General features: G+C 32.0%; 1 protein-coding gene across 2 annotated transcripts; it reads right to left on the reverse strand.

The window, feature by feature from the left end:
* Nucleotides 1–8832: 8832 nt before the first annotated feature.
* Nucleotides 8833–16734, reverse strand: LOC141717409 (uncharacterized). 2 transcript variants are annotated; one of them, XM_074519451.1, is made up of 8 exons: nucleotides 16336–16734; nucleotides 13037–14962; nucleotides 12761–12922; nucleotides 12618–12672; nucleotides 12186–12319; nucleotides 11149–11235; nucleotides 10779–10907; nucleotides 8833–9152 (listed from the first exon to the last, which is right to left on the reverse strand). In XM_074519451.1, the coding sequence occupies exons 1-8, from the start codon at nucleotides 16414–16416 to the stop codon at nucleotides 9018–9020; spliced, it is 2709 nt and encodes a 902-aa protein (XP_074375552.1). In that variant the 5' UTR covers nucleotides 16417–16734; the 3' UTR covers nucleotides 8833–9017. The 2 variants fall into 2 exon arrangements, with proteins under 2 accessions (XP_074375552.1, XP_074375553.1); XM_074519452.1 differs by lacking the exon at nucleotides 16336–16734 and adding an exon at nucleotides 15658–16022.
* Nucleotides 16735–19155: the final 2421 nt, after the last annotated feature.

Consider the following 19155-nt stretch of genomic DNA (forward strand, 5'->3'; position numbering starts at 1 on the left):
ATGCCGGGAAAGAGTTAATATATGAATGAATGAATATTTTAGTAATTGAATTAAATAAAAATACCGTTAATAATAACGGCAATCATATAGTTGACTAATAATAGAAGCCTGAGATATTTATTTTGTTTTATTTTATTTTATTTATCTATATTTAATTTTCAATTGGTTAGGAAAAATTGATTTTTTAAATAGGTGTTTAATATTGTTATAGTCTCGGTTTTTCTTTATAATGCGTGTTTATTTTGTGATTGTCAAAAATATAAATTAAAGTATCTAATGATAATTCATTTTATTAATTAAACATGTTAGTACCAAATGTAAACATTCTTTATACGTTTTGCATATTTAACATGATTTAGTGCATGTACGAATTTTTTTTCTTCACGCTGTTGTTTTTTTAAAAATGGAAGGTTGAGAAAAACATAGCAAAAAATGTTTTTTTATTGATTAAAGAAACTGTATTCGTGATATTTGTAAATCTTTTGACCGGTCATAAATTTTGTAGCTTTTCTTAACTCACAATTTTAAGGTGTTGAGTATGTAACACTGTTGTTTGGTCAAATATTACAGTGTGTATAAATTGACTTAGCACGTTCGTAACAATAAATATACTACAACAAAGTTGTACGATTTCTTGAAGGCTTTGCTTGGCTTATTTATTTCCTAACATATGAGTATTATAGTCAAAATTTGGTAAATGGATCGAAAACAAATTAATATAGGACACGCTCGAGTATTAGGTCATCTGTAATATTAGGTCATCTGTAACAGTTATGATCCAAAAATTCAATTTTGGATCACCAACTGATCTAAATACTGATCCAAATTTATGACCAACTCCAACAGTGTGATCCAAATATTTGATCCAAATTACTTTTTACATATAATAATATATAAATATGATATTAAGCATTTTTATCTTAAATTCATCATTTAATCATTATTAAAAATTTATATAATATTTCATATATTAATTAAATCAAAAAAAAATAATACACATAAAAATATTAAAATTGTGCACTTAATTCACGAAAAACACGTTTATTGCAATAATTAACTTACAAAATATCATTAATACTCACTAATTTTCCGAATTAGTACATTCTTCCCACAATTGCTCAACTAATGTATATCTAAGTGCAATATATGCCTATTTATTTTTTATTTTTAAATTTTAATGAAATTATATTTTCTCATTATTTTAAGTTTTATTTTAAAAATAATTTTTTTTAACTATTAATTATATTATGTTATTAATTATATAATTAAATAATCAAAAATCAATTTAAAATCTCATAAACTACAAATAACAAAACCATTATTTTATATTAAACCAGGTGATCCAAATTTGAATTTGGATCAGTGAATAGTAGTGATCCACTCCAAATTTGAATCATCATTTGGATCACTGTTGAAATGAAATTTGAGATTATCTATCTCAAATTTGGATTTTCGGATCACCATTGTATTTGCCTTCAGCTCTAAGTATTAGGACGCTCCCTCGTTAGTTAAAACTTAAAATGAATGATATAAACTGTTTGGAAGTGAGACTACAACATAACGAGAAGTGTGTATTACAGGGAGGGAGGGAGGTTCATAGATTAGAGAAATGCATAGTTTGGTTTATTTAAATAGTTGAGCTTGTTCTTACTCAGAATAAGGCAAGCACGGAAGGTAATTGAGATTATTTTTACTAACATATTTGTTATAAGTTTGAAAAATTATCTCGTAGAATCGGTCAAGGATGGGGATATTTGTGAAAAACTTAAAAGTCAGGATATGCCTGATGATTGAAGGCATCAGGTGTTCTCATTGGACATGTGGGGTTAACATTAGTGTATGTTTTGGAAACTATGTTCATGTATTCAACATGTATTCTCGTTGAATTACTTTGAAGTTATCTTGCATTTTACACCCAATGGTTTGGGATCACATGTTCTACTTTATGGTGGGTTATCCTCATTCCGGGGATAGAGACGGTTTTGGTATTCGGGGTAAACTGTGGTTATACATGCGTTCATAATTAAGGGAAATAGTTGGTAGCAGAGTGTTATCCTTACGTATAGAGATACACTATCCGTGAAATTCTACGGTTACGAATGAGCCTTGGGATTTGTAGTTTGTCATTTCTAAAGTTAGCGGAAAAACGAATTTTGGAATGACTCCTCTTGGGCCTCGGAAAGAGACGCCTAAACCAATTAGATTTTTCGTTCCATGAGAACTATGTTAGGTCTCTGTATAAAAGGTACGTAAGCACATTTAAAAGGGTTGGAAATTGAGAGCTAAAAAGGGCCGCCACTAACCCTAATCAATCTGAGCCACCAATTAACACACAAACACCTCACACCGCTAACTTTTTCGACAAAAAAACACCATCGTAAATCTTGTTTTCGACACAGAGTCTCAAATTTTGTTGTTACTAAATTTTTCCATCAATAATAAGTACTTGTTATTAACGAAGAAAATGAAATAAAAACAAATATCTTCCTTGGTTCTTACCACCTTTAAATTATAATATATATCCATATGTCACATTTTAAATGTTTTTTTATTGGTTTGCTTATGTAATACATGGAGTAAAAAACTTGAAAACATATATTATTTGAAAAGAAAATGTTATTATTTTCAAATTATATTTTTTATTTTCAGAGAAAATAATGGGTAAAAAGACAAAGCTCTCATTAAATTAATTATAAATAACTCTTAAAAAAAATAATGTAAAAATAATTAGGTTTTTTCACACATTTTTGCTACGTAAATTAAAAAGGTACTTTGAAAATAATACTTCCCTATTAGAAATACATTTAATCAATTTCAAAATGTATTTTTCAATCATTTAAATAAATGATTTTTTTTGGTAAATATTGTTTATATATATTATTAATAAATCTTTGTTTTAATAAATTTCCGAATAATAATCGAACATAGAATGACAAGAAATAAGTTTTTACAGTTGAAATTCGATAAATGAATACAGTTGGGACCAACAATATATATTCACTTAAAAATATTATATATTTATCGATTAATGAATATTTTGTTTTTTATCGATAAATGAGTATTTATTCATTTAAACATTATTTTCAAATTTTTTATAATTTCTTTCCTATATTTTATATTCAGATGTACCTTAAATTTATTATAGTATGTGATATTTAATTAATTTCATTTTTTTAACATTATAAATTAGTATGTCTGTAATAGGTACAACCATGGTATGTGTCGTACATGGTACTTAAACAATACTCCCTCTGTCCCATTGAATTCTATACGTTATTTTTCGGCACGCTTTTCAATGCTTATTTAAAACATAATTCCACAATATTTTTTTTAAAAAAAAAATTCTGAAAAAAAGTTTCATGTTTAAACTTTTATTCAAAAAAAAAAATTTGAAAAAAACATTACAGAACTATATTTTATAGAGACCTCGAAATACGTGCAAATAGTAAACGTATAGAAATCAACGGGACAGAGGGAGTACATCTTATGTGTGTAAAAAATTAAAAGATAAGATATTTACAAAGACATCTGTATCAGATATATATATTTCAGATCTTATTTTAATATTACAATCATAGAGGTTTAATTTTTTTATTTTTTAATGTATTTAATGAAATTATTTATTAAACTTATTTTTCTAAATCGGGATCGGGAAAAAATATTTATTAGTTAAAATTATTAATTTACCAAACATTTATTTATCGAGGTTCTGAAGTATTACTCATGGATAAATTTCCATGTAAACCAAACATGAGATGGAGGTAGAGATGCACAAAAAGCCCATACCCGAAAATTCGGCCTGATTCGGTCAAAACACGATCAAGCCCGGTCCGGTCCCGACCCGAGCTTAAGGCCTCGACGGGTCCTAAATTTTTTAACAAAGCCCGACCCGACCGACCCAGTTAAAAGTTCGGGTTTCGACCCGGTCCGGCCTGATTAAAAGTCCGAAAAAATTCGGTTAAAATATGATTATTCTAATATATTTTTCTTATATATTTATGAATTCAAATTTACTATAAATATAAATAATACTTTAAACGTTTATATATTTACATATTTTTGATTAATAATATTATTTATATAATTCTATGCATAAATAATGAAAGAAGATACAACAAGTACATTATATATATCTGGATAACAATGATAAAATATACTCCCTCCGTCCCGGCCAATTCTTTACGTTTGGTTTGGGCACATAGGTTGAGAAATATGTATAAAGTAGTGAAAAAGAGAAAGAAAAGTGAGTGAAGTGGTGAGACCCGTTAATTTTTAATATACAAAAAAGAGATAGTGGAGTAAAAGTAGTGTGAAAATGAAGGAAAAGTGGGAAAGTGATGAGACACGTTGCCTATTTTTGGTAAGTTTTGAAATGTAAAGAATTGGATGAGATATCTCAAAAAGAAAAGTGTAAAGAAATGGTTGGGACAGAGGGAGTATTATTCTATAAATATGTTTATTTTTTGCCGAACTTAAAGTTTTTAACGAATTAATTTTTTCATAAAATATTCCATATAAACTAATACATTTTTACGATGATCTAGTTACTAACATATGCAATCTTAGAATCTCTAATAAAATTCGATCCGATTTAAATTAGAAAAAAGCCCGATTCGATCCGATCCGGCCCGAAAAAAACCCGGTTATGTCCGTCTCGAGTGCCCAAATGAGCTCTGACATTTTCGAAAAGCCCGGCTCGGTCAAAGTCAAAACCCGAAAAATCGGGTACATTTAAAGGTCGGGTTTTTTAAGACTCGTTTAAAGGCCGGCCCAGTGGGCGTTTCGTGCATCTCGTTACGGAGGTAACATAGTAGAAAGGAAAGTTAGAAAAAGAAAATGCAGGAGAGTAAATGCAGGGGGAGCAAACACACGGGTAGAGCAGTTGTGAAAAAGTAGCAAATCGAGATAGGAATTAAAGAAGATGGCTGTCACAATTCACAAACTCAAAGAAATAACCCCACCTTACTTTCTAGTTTCTACTCCAGGACTTCACAAAATCATCAAACTTTTATGACTTATGACAACCTGCAGTACTGCAACTTTTCACCATCCCCTCAAAGTCTCCTCCTTGCTTAACTGTGTAGAGGCTGGTACAAACTAAAAGTGTGTTCTTCGAGACTAGGCCAATTAGATTAAATATAAAAAAATATAAAAATATTTATTAAAATAATAAAGCTTCGATAATACTCGCGAACCTTACGAACTGCGTATTTTGAAGCTCAAACTTGGCTCAATAAAGAATTTAAATAATTTGAACTTGAGCTCGAGCTAATCAAATCGAATTCGAATATTTACGAGTCGAACTCAAATAGCTCACAAACAGTTTGACTCGTATACTCTTCATGTTCTCAATCATCCTTTCATGGAGCAAATCAATCATCATTTCATGGAGCAAACACATGTCAGATATAAATTTGTTATAATCATATATCCGCTATAAATTTTCACATGTAAATTCTATATTTTCTTGTGAATTCCAAGTCCACGCCGTTTATCCAGTCTGCACTCATTTCATTCAATCTTGGAATTTTGTCTATTTATGAAAAAAAATTATACTTCCCCCCTTTTTTGCGAAATTTATTCTTCCTCGACTTTTTCATTTGCGAAAAATATAGTTCATTTATTTTATATATTTGACCGGATAAGTAAAGTAAATATCATCAAATTTTTCATTTTGTGAAAAGGTCTGATTTATTTTCCAAAACATAATAATGAATATAAATGGGGAACCTACAAGAAAAGCATACCCACTATAATTTTGTTCTCACGTTTTTGTTGGGTATATGAATGTTAATATTCTTATCCTATGCTTTAAATATCCTGTCTATCGGCCTTAACCATCCTCAAAAAATCTCAGCATCTGGTTGAGATGGCATTTGTTTAAACTCCAACTTGCCAGCAGATTTCATAAGTGTCAACTTTTTCAATTAACATTCACTTCATTCTTATGAACAATTCTTATGAACAAAATACAACATTAGTTTTGCTCCAGCATGATTCGGCAAAAATCATAACGGCCAGAACCACAAACAATGGAGAGATATATATTAGGGGAGATTATGGGTCGGTTGACCTCGGTTTTTGGACAAAATGGGAACCGCAACCATATATTTTTTGTTTTTTAAAATCGAAAAACGCAACCGCCGGTTCGGATTCGGTTTTGATTTAAAAAATTCCGGTTCAGTTATAATCGGCTTGGTTTCAGTTACAAAACTGACAAATATGAAAATAAAACAAATATGAAAATAAAGAACAATTTACAAACAAATCCGAAATATATAAATAACGGGAAATTAATACAAATTTTGTCAAGTACCAAGTTTAATTAATACTAGTAATTAATTAAAAAGACAAAGTAAAAAACTTAGTTTGTTTTTAAAGAAATAATTGTTAAGATTAAGCTCATAATATTTTTTATTTATTTTGAACATTCTGCTTGCTCAGGGATGTCAAAGAGAGGAGGATGTTGAAAATCTCCACGAAGTTTAAAGAATATCTAACAGACCAACACTATAAGAGCATCTCCACCATAAGACTCCGCGGCGATATGGACTCGACCCTTAGCTAAAAGTCTAGGTGGCATATCAAAAATAAAAATAATAGAGAATGTCTAAAAAATTTATCACTCCAATAAGACAAAACCCTTATTTATAATTTTAGCCAACCTTTTTATGTTGGTTATATTTGTTGAACCCATGCTAGCCTGTAGTTAAATTCCATGTTATTATTTACCATATAAAAATAATACTTTCTCTTTATAATAACTTCAAATAGTAATAACATGCTATTTTAGAAATATAACTAATCATTATAACTAACTCCACCGAGGAAAATCGCATTACAGGTTCAACAAATTTTACATATCGATTATTTTAAACTATTTTAGCCAATCATTTTACCTAACACCATTGGAGATGTTCTAGTTCTAACAGTGAGTGAACCTACGCAAAATGTAGACTATGAAAATCAATTTGCACACATCTCATAATGTATTGACCTCATAGTAAAAATTATTATTTTTAATTTTATTAAAAAAAACTTTAAAAAAAATTACTTTAAACATATGATCAAAATATTTAGAAATAAGTGCAGAATAATCAAGCAACTATTAAAAAGAAATTGACAAAGTCACTAACAAATTAACAAGGAGAACTTTTGGGCTAGTGATTTCAATAATTGATAAATCGGACGACAAAATCATTATTCACACACTCAAATAATCAATCTCCGTCAAGACGTCCTTACCTGGTAATGGACACTGGATATAACATAAAATTTTGATTATCATGCAATTGCAAGTAGCCAAGTAGTACACTTGAACCTCTTTAAATTAATAAAGTTGAAAGCGAGAAAAATATTAATTTAAACAGTTTATTATTTTATGGTGAGTAAAAATACAATGTATATATTATGTTGGGATCGCTAAAAACATTATTTTAACAAAATTATATTATTTTATCAATTATAATTTTTTCAAGATTCAACCGTACAATCCATCAATATAATTTTGTATATAAACTGTCGCTTTTATAAAACATTTGCGATTATTATGAACAGTGAACTGTACCATTTAATTCTTCTGTTTAGAAACAAGATCCTTCTTGGTAGCCTGGATTGCTCATGCATGCATACTTCATAAATAAATATGCGATCAATAGCTTCAAAAGTAAAGAAAAATTGATATGAAAACAAGGGAAATATTAGCAGAACCAAATTAGATACGTGAATCCCGTTTATTCACATAAACCAAGCCAATTAAAATGTTCTAACCTATAAATTTGACAAAAAAAAATGTTCCAACCTAACACATTCACTAATTTCACATTACTTGTTAATAAGATTTGGTACCGTAACATTACTTTTCTAACAATACGCTAATTTTTAAAGTGAATTTGTTGACTCGTCTTTTATTTTCTATTAAAAAATTTAAGATCATTGCCATACATATACATTATTTATTTGTACTTTCTGCTCGTTGGATGATTGTAACAGTTGAGAGGGACGAATACCTACATTCACATATACATTATTTATTCGTCCTTTGTACTCGTTGGATGATTGTAATAGTTGAGAGGGACGAATATCTACATTCATACTAATTTATATTCCCTCCGTCCTATTATACGTTTTCTATCTTAACTTCTGTTAAGCGATTGACTATTAATTTAAGTCTAATTTATAAGATCAAATATAGTAATGAGTGATTTTGTTGAATTCGTATTTATGAGTAATTTAATACAAGAAAATTTTTATATTTAAAATTAATACGAAATTAAAGATATTAACAATCAAAATTATGTATTGGCAAACATGTCCAACACAAACATTTTAGGGACGGAGGGAGTATTATATATTTACGGAATATATAATAAGAGACACCAGTTTCAATCGTACCAGTAGCGTGTTTTTTTTATTTAATTTTCCACTTTTCATGCACTATCTTGCTGACCGAAAACAGCACAAGTGAATCTTACTTGCTTATCAATCAATCATTATCAATCAGTTGACTTGGCCGAATTGTAGGCATCAACTAAATTTCACATATTATGTGATTATGTCTAATTTACTACACTGGTCAACAGATACTAGTTTCTAATTAAGAAAACAAGGTATACTGCGTTTCAAAAAAGAAAACAAGCTTCACTACTTTCAGTAGTCTAACTGGACATCCATTTATTCAAGAGCGTAAAAAGGCTTCTAATTGTGGACAAATGTGACAGGCCATGGCCTTCAGGCCTTGCCGTAACAAGCTCTTCAGCCTCTCCCCATTTGAGTACGTTCAGAATGTCGTGTTTATCCCAAAAACTACGTGTATTGGCAACAGATAATCTATGATCCAAATCTATTCTTTTCTAAATACAGCAAAACAAGTACGGGTCCGAAACAAGAACCATCGCGCTACCAAGATTGAAAAACAAAGCCATTATCTACATAGCTATTTCATACGTGAGATTAGCACCTAACTCATACAGATATACATCATCATTTTTAAACATCTCTGCATAAAGAGGCAACTTTCAACAGCTCCCATGTTTCATGTCCAGGCGACCGTTCATATTTGCTGGTCTTGTGTTGGCTCCTTCCATGACGGCATCCAAGTACCGCCTCACATATTTGTGATTGATTTCAAATATGAAACTCATTCCCTTAATCTACAAATACACCAATTTAACATAAATTAGTTGAAGTTGCTAACTACTACATTAAAGGTATCATTGCAAGTGTGCAACACAAAGATGCAAGCAGCACACAAGGTTAAAACTTAAAGGTACATAGTAGATTTCAGTTAATTTGAAAATTTATGAGTCTCAGAGTATGCATGTAAATACATTATCTAAAAAAAGCATTTCACATACGACCCTTTTACCAGGATGTCAAAAAAATTTGTACATGACCACATCATTTTATCTTTTCTCAGTGCAACAAATACATCCCCCCAAACTACAATTGCATAATGCACAGTGTGTATGCAGTTAAGCACGTTGCCAGAGAAACATTTGGAACAGAGGTTCATCTTTGATCCCGAAAAGTATAAATAAGAGGTTTCTACTTTCTAATGATAACTTGGCATTAATCAAAAGATGCAAGGCACCTTCAGCTAAGCACTAGTAGTCTCTGAACTCCTTTTAGGAATCAGCTAAGTAGTCGATAGTAGTATTGGATAATAGAGATAGTAAGGGAATATTTGTCATTTACTGAGTCAGTTAGCCTGGTGCCTTTATACAGCAAGACTTGTGACTCACTGACTCCATTCCTTAATTCCCGTCTTTTGAGTTTGGTTTTCCCTAACTAACCCGCTTAATTCAAAAATTATCCAACTACCCCATATTACCGTTTAAACTTTAAACCCAACACACAGTCATGCACTCACTAAATGACAACTTCCTTTATAATTCAATCCTGTTTTAAGTTTATCCAGATTATACTCTATTTAAAATTAATATTCATTTTCATTTTTTTACTTTACTTCCTATTTCATAAACATTACTAATATAACTATAAAAAATATTAAACTTTTCAACATAAAGGATTTTTTTCTAAAATAAATTAAAAAAAACAGAAGAAAAACTACAAAATATATTCGAGTTTGAACACTACTTGTATTTTTGTTAGCTATTTTCCACCAACTATTCTCTCCCTTCTCTATAAGGTTTCTCTCTCTAAAAACCTATCTTTCTCTACAAGTTTCTAACTGCAGTCTCTCTCTATCTCTACATTTCTGATCTAATTCTATCTGTTTCTATCCCTAAATCTCAATTCTTACCCTATATGTCTGCTAAAACAGCTCCGTTTCTATCCTTATATTATTGTAATTCAGCTTATAAACTCAAAAAATACCAAAAATACTTGAAAACTCAGTTCAGGAGCTTCCGGTTCCTAACAACACCATTGTCAGTAAATATTCTAACGTGTTGCAAACGTAACAAATAGAATACTACTCCCACCTTTATCCTTAAAACTTAAGGGCTCTTTTTGACAAACAAATACAAGTATGCTTACAAATTAATAATCAAGATAAATGCTTCTGCTGTTCAAGATAGACTTCCACATAATTGTTACTGTAATAAGTTCGGGACGTATTATGGAATTAAGGAGTCAGGGGAAGAAAAGGGGGGATTATAACACTATGCTGAAGAAATCCAATAGCTGACAAATTTCAAATAACGGAGAGCATATTCTCAAAAGTATCGCCATCAAAGTGGTCAACTACTCGTATAGTCAAAGTCAATTGCTGCATGTAAGATATTTAATACAAATACAATATGAAAGATAAATACCTCAATCAAACAACTTGAACTTAAGCGCATTGACTGTTCACTAGCAACTGCTTTGCCATTTACTGAAATTGAACTTTTCCCAAGATTTTTCAGAAAGAAAGACCCATTTGTCTCCATCTTGATAGTTGCCTACATATAAAAACAAATGTTATGTTAATAGTTACAATTCGAGCAACATATGCCACACAAACAATGCCAAAGACTCACTATATTTGCATGCCAATAATCTTGATGAATATCAGCATTGATGATGTGTTAATCACTTTTTGAAACCAAGTAATCAGTAATTAAACAATGTTACATCAACAGTTCCCCAGTTATAGTAATAGTTTACATTATGAAAAGGTAATTCACTAATTCAATGACCCACCTGTCGTCTAGATATTTTGTTTGCTCGACCTTCTTTCCTCAAATCAATATCAACATCCACATCATTTGTTGATCTTCCAAGCAGTACCTAAAAAAGAAAGGATTTTACTCAGAAGAAAGAATGGCGACTTTACACAATAAGAGCCCTCTGCTCAGGCAATCAAAGTCCATTATAGTCACGAAGGACGGTAAATGAAACCGGCAGAACTTAAAATAGAAAACTTGAAAACTTTTCATAAACAATCTGACCCCAGCCAATAAACCGGCTTTCGTATTTGACCTTGTTACAACTCCAAGTGGAACCAAGACCAGAGACATGAGAACTTTGGATCCTCAGTTTGGCACAGAAGTCTTGTACACTACAACTAATATGAACCAAATTAAACTTCAATCCCTTAAAAACATCATTGTGAAAAGTTTTATACAGTGCACAAGGCTCCTGCACCAGCAGAGTTGGGTAAAAGGGAAAAGTCCCATCATTCAGGCTATTAGCCATTATGTGGCAATGAAATACCTAATAGTCTACAATTAATATATCATTAAAAGGTTTTCAGGAAAACAAGAGAGTAGTCTAGGATATAAATATTTATAAATATTCTTTCAAACCACTTTAAAGTGATCCCAGAGGTGTAAATATCCTTATTTATATTAAGTGACAATATCAACACATTTGAACAAGGAAATAACCTTAATTAAGCCATAGTTTACTCATTAATGGAAGCACTACAGCCAGCTAGAAAGAAAAATTGGTAACATATACAAAACTTTAAAACCTTGACCAGTACATGCATGCGCCATTATTCCGAATAAGTATAATGTATAAGCCACTATACGATTTTACTCAGCACAGACATAGCCAGCTCATGATTGAACATATGTAACCAAACTACCCCAAAGACACACCCTCAGATCCACACAGACACTGACGCATTAACAAACAATATGGAAACATGAATCTGACAAATAAAAAGGGTTGACCAATCAATGTAATTGTATCACAAGAAAGTAAAAGTATCAAGAAAAAATCTGTATACGTACCTCAGGTTTCTTGATGTAATGCTTCAAGTGGCGTCCATACAAGAAAGCCAGTGCACCGTGAGATGACATCATTCTTTGCAATGATGCTCGAGCACACTGTTCGAGTCTAATGATTTTCTTCTTAGCATCCTCATCTAATAATTTAGATACCGAAAAAGTTCAAATATCAGGAAAAAAATATTGATATTTACAGACCAAAAAAGTGACTGCACTACGCAATTTGTATGCCCCAGAGTATTATACTTTCGTTTTAAACAAGGTCATCGTAACATCTGAATCAGATGATCTGAGTAGCTAAAAGTTCAGAACAACAATAAATATGCACTTGTATTATGATGATTAGCCGACCTTGTCCTTTGTTCAAACACGAATAATAAATAGAAGTTACTTGTTAAAACTAGTTAATAACTGGACCACGTCAAGATAAATTACCTAGTCTGATAGGAAGTGAATCCTGATCATGTGGACCCAAGTCCATTTCAAGTATCTGTAAGAAAACATAATATTTCATCATAGAAACAAATATATAACGTAATCAAGGTAACAGAATCTAGCAAATGAACCCATAGATTTACCATAGCTTCAATATCAGAAGAATAAGGGACATCATATTCACTCTCTGATTCGTCCTGATCCAATGCAGAGAGATTGTCAACTGATTTTGGAAGAGCAATTTCACCAGAGCCTGCTTCTGCGAATAGATCCGGTTCCCTAGATGTACACGGGTTAGCTGATACCTGTTCACGTCGAAATGAAATAGTGTGAGGAAGAATAAGGAGAATAAAAAGCTTCAAGGAGACTCCAACAAGTTGACAAACAGTATATATAGATAAGATACTATGCAATAGTACCCTTGATTCAACTTTAACGACGTCCTGCTCCTGAAATTTATCTGCAGTAAATGCAGCAGGGACAGCAGATCTATTTTGCATTAAGTCTCTAATAGTCTTGCTAACTTCACCAGGTTTAAGAACTAAGCTTTTTGCATCAGGTACATGAGATGTGATTTTACAACCGCCAGCCGGAAGACTATTAAATGATCCTGTTAACTTATGTGTGCCCTTTGCTGGGGATGACGCATGTGATACTGTAGGATCTTTTGCCTTTGTCAACTTTAAACCTCGTTCATTGTCTTTTTCATCAGCAGATGATGCAGGGTCAGCAGGATCTGCTGCATATGATTTTCGTGCAGGAGCAAAAGATGTTGATGGATGAATAAGCAAGAAAATGTCATCATTGCATGGGATTTCCGTGTCCTCGGTATTTAGCACACAGCATATATTTTCTTCATTAAGTTCAGAATAATCAGGAGGCAATATTGATGCTGAAGCACTGTTCATCTCAGAAGGTAAAATACTTTTCTGGGAATCAACATGTAAAGACGAAGTAATTTTTTCTGATTCCGCAGTTGAGACCAATGTCGTACAAGGTTTAGCATTGTTAGACTCATTAGCATCAGTATTGCACAAACCACCTTTCTGAGCATCGCCAGCAGAGCTTACAATTAATGAATTGACATTACCATAGCCAGACTTATCTATTTTGTCTTTCCCATCAATATTCATGAACATCATCTCATCCTCGGTTGGGAAGTTTAAAAGGGAATCAGAAAGGTCTACAAATTCAACCTCAGAGACAGCCTCTGAACCAAAGCAGTTGTCATTGTCACTCTGTCTCAGCAGGGGACCTGATTGTGCAATATCAAACGCTGATGGACTCTTCTCCATTTGTTCGTTAGTTCCGGGAAGTGTCAATGCCCCTTCAACACTCCGACTTATCTCTCCACTGTGCATATGAACTGGCATAGCAGGTACTGATATATCTTCCATTGTTTTCCAAAGAGGGAGTCTTGGCATTGAAGATGAAAATCCCATTGTATGTAATGAAACACTACCATCGGAATCTGGGGAACTAATATGCCTTGCTGCGAACCCAGAACCCGTCTGGGGGGTTTCATTTGTTGAATGAAAGGCTGGCGATCTTTTCATATTAGAATTATCAGCATCAAAATGCTTATTATTATGAAGCTCCGGCAAAGGGACTTGAGTATTGGACTCAGTGATTTTTTCGAAGTCCATTGAATCGTTAGCCAACAAGGGTGAAACAGTTTTATGTCCAACATTTGATTCAATCGAACGCCTCCCATCATCTCCAATCACAGGGGGAATGTTTTGAGGAAAGCCATATAAGCTATCTTCCCTCATATTTGCAATTGAATGATTATCTTCAATTAAATTTTGACATTGAGTTTGATATACATTACCAGGAGCATCAACAACGGTGGTAGTACCAATATCATCCGCTTCTTGCGGAAATACCTGATTAAGGATTTCAAAGTCTGATTCCTGAAGTTCAAAGTCTGAGATAGAATCACGGAGCATATGATTGGTATCTACAGGCCCATTATCAAGAGTGACATGCTCGTGAAAATCACCCGCACGCCTATTGCTATCAGGCATATTAGGTTCAAGAAAGCCTATATCACTGGAGTTAAAAAGCTCACTCCGAAGTCTCTTCCTCATGGCATTATATTGTTTGCGGATGCTTACCATTTTCCTCTTTGCAGTCACTCCTGAACTCTTAGCGTTATCTGGCCTACTGATCTTTGATGAAGAATTGGGACCAGAGAGTTCAAGTTCCATCATCCTGGAAGAAGCTTGAGCTGAAACAACAGGATCATAAAGAAGCGAATGCCACCTGTCCCGCAGTTCGCGAAAGGTATACGCACGAGAAAATTGCACCGCTCCTTTGGCAAGTGCTTCAAGAGAAGCACCAGCCTGCAATACACACACACACATTATTAAAATATAAAAAAAAATACGACTAAGATATTAATTAACTTCATAAGTTAGACCAGAAACTTTGTTTATAGAGTCTAAAGGGAAGGCCAAAAAAAACCATTTAGGCGCGTAACAAGTAAGTATAATCAACGTTTTTCCTCCCGAAAAATATTAGATACTGAAACTTAACACCTCCGTAAATGCAACTTAGAAAAGGTAAGTAGGAATCTTTATCCTGAAAAGGATTACCCCCTCGAACTTATAATATGTTGCCTCGTCCTTTATACTATCCATAGTGGTACAGATACAGGAAGACAACATACATCGACTACTGCTACAGTCTACACCTACAGCAGTTTGACATTAAGTTTTAAACTGTTCTATCAGGCGAAATCATCATTGTAGTAAAAGAGAAGCAGAAGTTTTTAACCCACTTTAGCATCTGATTCCTTTTCTTAATGCACATAAACTAGGCTTCATGATATTTATGTCCAATTATATAAACATATATAAATATTTTACAGGGGGAGCACGCGCAGCTCCTAATTTCATTTCATTTTACACGTGCGCATATTTACACATACATACATATCTACATACTAGAGACAGGTTTCTAGTCACCATACACACACCATTAGCATATCACCCACACCCACAAACATTTGCATCAAGAATGGGAGAGAACGTAATACCAACTTGGATGCTGGTTCCGTGAAACATTAGTGAAATGCATGCAGCCACCAGCAATCGTTTTGAGACCAAACATAGAAATATAAGATATGGTGATTCAGCATCAAATGTTGACGTTATCTGAATAGGGTATGTACATTACCATATTATACGCAATTACATTATCTACTTCAGATAATGTGTAGAGCGAGTTCAAATTTACACATTACGGTGTCTTACTGCAGAGCACAAACAGTTTGTTCTATTTCTACACATTCTCTTTTTGAAAAGAAAAACTCCTACAAATAATCACACGTGCAGAAAATAATTTCCCGACAACAAATACTACTCACACTTCCAGTAATTTATTTCCTCGACAAACACAATTTCATAAATAAATCTCATACAAAACCTAAATAAATGTCCGATTAATCTCTACACAGCCAGGTCATTCCCAATTAACATTAATAACACATCACCATCTACAACTACAACCTCTTCCATATAAAGCCTACATATACGATACGAAAAACCCGATATCGAATCACACCTCAATTACACAAAATTCCACAACAACCGTAACAGATAATAATCAATCAATCAAACAAATCGCACTAAAACAGATACACAATCAAACATTACAAACTAATAATCCAAAAAAATCAAAATTAAAACAATTAATAAAAAAATTATATAATTACCTCAATTGAATTCTTCAATAAGAGGTCATCTTCAGGGATCCACGGAGAAGAAGAAGCTTGAATTGGCTCAGTCACCGCCATGATAAACCCTAGCTTTTATCACGCCTATACATACATAAACGTGTATCTATATACTTTAACAAAAAAAATATAATTCGATGCGCACACAGATTATAACTGAAATTAATAGCGAGATTGAAGCTTTAAAATCAAAATCCCCAAATTAATTTGCCGCGTTTTAATAGAGCGATGGAGCGTAAATTGGATTTAATTTGAAAATCAAGTACATATTAGGGAAATTAAAAAATTAAAAAAATGTAGAATAAATAAAATACTCGTGGAGTCGAATAGGACTCGGAATATACTAAGCAGAATAGGACGACTACGGGAGAACCCAGCAGCGGACGTCAAAATATTTACGCGACGAGACGGTAAAAATAGTCGAGGCGTGTGTAAATTGAGTCGAAAAATTGGTTATTAGAATAAATTGTGATTAAAAAATTGTAAAAATATTTTGAACAAGATGATGTAAGTTTTGATTTGGAAAATGAGTACATATTACAATTATAGGATTTTGGAATATTATATACTATCATTTTTATTAGGGGTATGATCAATTGAGTTTTATAGATCGATAATAATTCATAGATTTTGTAAATTTGTGAATTTTTATATTCTAATCCAAATTTTATATGTTCTTTTGATTTTAGGCATAAACGAATTGAATTGTCAATATTTTTGTGAAATAAATAAAATCTTACACATTTGGTGAATGCCTTAATTAACTATTTTTAGTAAACATGTCAAAAAATTATTATCGATAGACGTAATTCAAATTACCGACATGATACATGAGAGTGCGTATGAAATACCAAGATGACATGCTATCAACACATGAATATTCAATATATACGCAGCTACCCCGCAATCTATGTGGGGGACACACCTTTTGAAACAACGTATTTGTCATAGATATGATTTTTTATCGAGCTCAATTTAAAATTTTCAAATTATTTACCGAGTCGAACTCAAATTCAAATTACTCTACTCATAAACTTATAGTTGTAACAAATATGTTTGTGCATTCTAATTTTTCAATTTTATGATATTTTTTTGAATATAGTGTTTTAAATATTTATTATTGTTCATTTTTTTTGCAGAAATATAAATATATTTGCATTGATAAATATTAAGAATACAACCCGGAGGAGTGACAGAGTTTTCTTCATTCACCAGAATATATCATCTAACTGAAAAGCAGGCAAGTGCCCCCAGAAACTTAGACAATATCGCCCCAATGTCCGATCAGATAACCCACAAAAAATGCCTCATCAAAACCCCGTAAGAGTAAAACCCAAAGGGAAAAAGAGACCCAAAGGGAAAAAGAGTACCCACTAAAATATATCTATATATTCTTAATGACTACTACTTAATTTATCCAATGGGTAAAAAAATTACCCATGACCCATTTAACATATAAAATTATAGATCCATGAATTATCCACCAATAACCCATTTACTAACCAAGTGTGTACGCTACTCTACTTATTCCAGATAGGGGTGTGCATTCGGTTCGGTTAACCGATAACCGAACCGAATAACCGAAATAATTTCGGTTCGGTTAACCAAACTTCAAATTTCGGTTCGGTTTTCGGTAGTAAAAATCCTGAATTTCGGTTATTCGGTAATTCGGTTATTAACTGCGGTTAACCGAATAACCGAGTTAATAACCGAATATTTATAAAAATATAAATTATTTCATATTTAGTAGTAATATATGTAACTTCTTTTATCTGTTGTGTCTCTCTTTCTTATCTTCTTACTAAAACACTTGCACATTCATCAATACTTACACAGACACACAACACAGGGGAACACAAAACATTAATCGATTATAAACATCATCTCTTCAGTCTTCCATCCTCACTTTGGAGCATCTTTCCTGCAATTAAATTATCATTTATCAATGTCTAAAAACTTAAATTTATTGGCATGTGACTTCAATATCTCAAATTCTGGTTGTAAACTTAATAATTTATTTTTGCAATTTTGGCATATTTTCTTAAATTTCGGTTTTAATTTTCGGTTTTCGGTAATAACCGAAATGATTATTTCAGTTTCGGTTGAAAATCGAATACATTTCGGTTCGGTTTTCGGTAGTGATTTTTTCACCAATTCGGTTTCGGTTAACCGAAAAAAAATTCGGTTCAGTTTTAACCGAATGCACAACCCTAATTCCAGATTCACTATTTCAGCAACAAACGAAGCAATTTACTAATATCCTCCCAAATTCAAAACTCAAAATTTCAAATTTATGAGCGTTTACAAATCGTGATAAATGCATATAATCGTGATAATGTTACATCGAACATTATTTCCCCTCTTCTTCTTTTTTCTAATTTTTTTCTTCGTCTATTTAATCTATCTTTTGTGTGATTAGTATTGTTGTTTGTGTAGATTTTATATGTTTATATATTTATTATTTAATTACATTTGTTATGTTTTTGGCAGAAGACGATGATGTGCTGATAAAATTTACAGCAGTGCTTACAAAATCGTGACGAATTATGTGACTGTATGTCTGACCTGGTTTTTGATTAATGATGCATGAATTTGTTTTAACCTATGCCTGAATATGTAGCACATGTGTTTGTATATCACATGTTTTTATCGTTCCACATGTGTTTGTATAACATATATTTTTATCATTTCATGTTTAACTTTCGACTACATATTACGTGTTTGACGAAATACTCGAATCAATTTTCATAATGAATACATAGATCTTTGTTTGGACTTTTACTATGTTCTTTGTCTTTT

The sequence above is a fragment of the Apium graveolens genome, chromosome 4, assembly GCF_009905375.1.
Source record: "Apium graveolens cultivar Ventura chromosome 4, ASM990537v1, whole genome shotgun sequence".
NCBI classification, from domain to species: domain Eukaryota; kingdom Viridiplantae; phylum Streptophyta; class Magnoliopsida; order Apiales; family Apiaceae; genus Apium; species Apium graveolens.

Bases quoted from the DNA above. Each gene is read 5' to 3' on its own strand.
- LOC141717409 (XM_074519451.1), bottom strand. From the start codon at position 16,416: ATGGCGGTGACTGAGCCAATTCAAGCTTCTTCTTCTCCGTGGATCCCT. The intron at 12,673-12,760 runs GTAAATCTATGG...GTTTTCTTACAG, and splicing joins CTTCTGATATTGAAGCTATG to ATACTTGAAATGGACTTGGG. The intron at 12,320-12,617 runs GTAATTTATCTT...CTAAATTATTAG, and splicing joins TTCACTTCCTATCAGACTAG to ATGAGGATGCTAAGAAGAAA.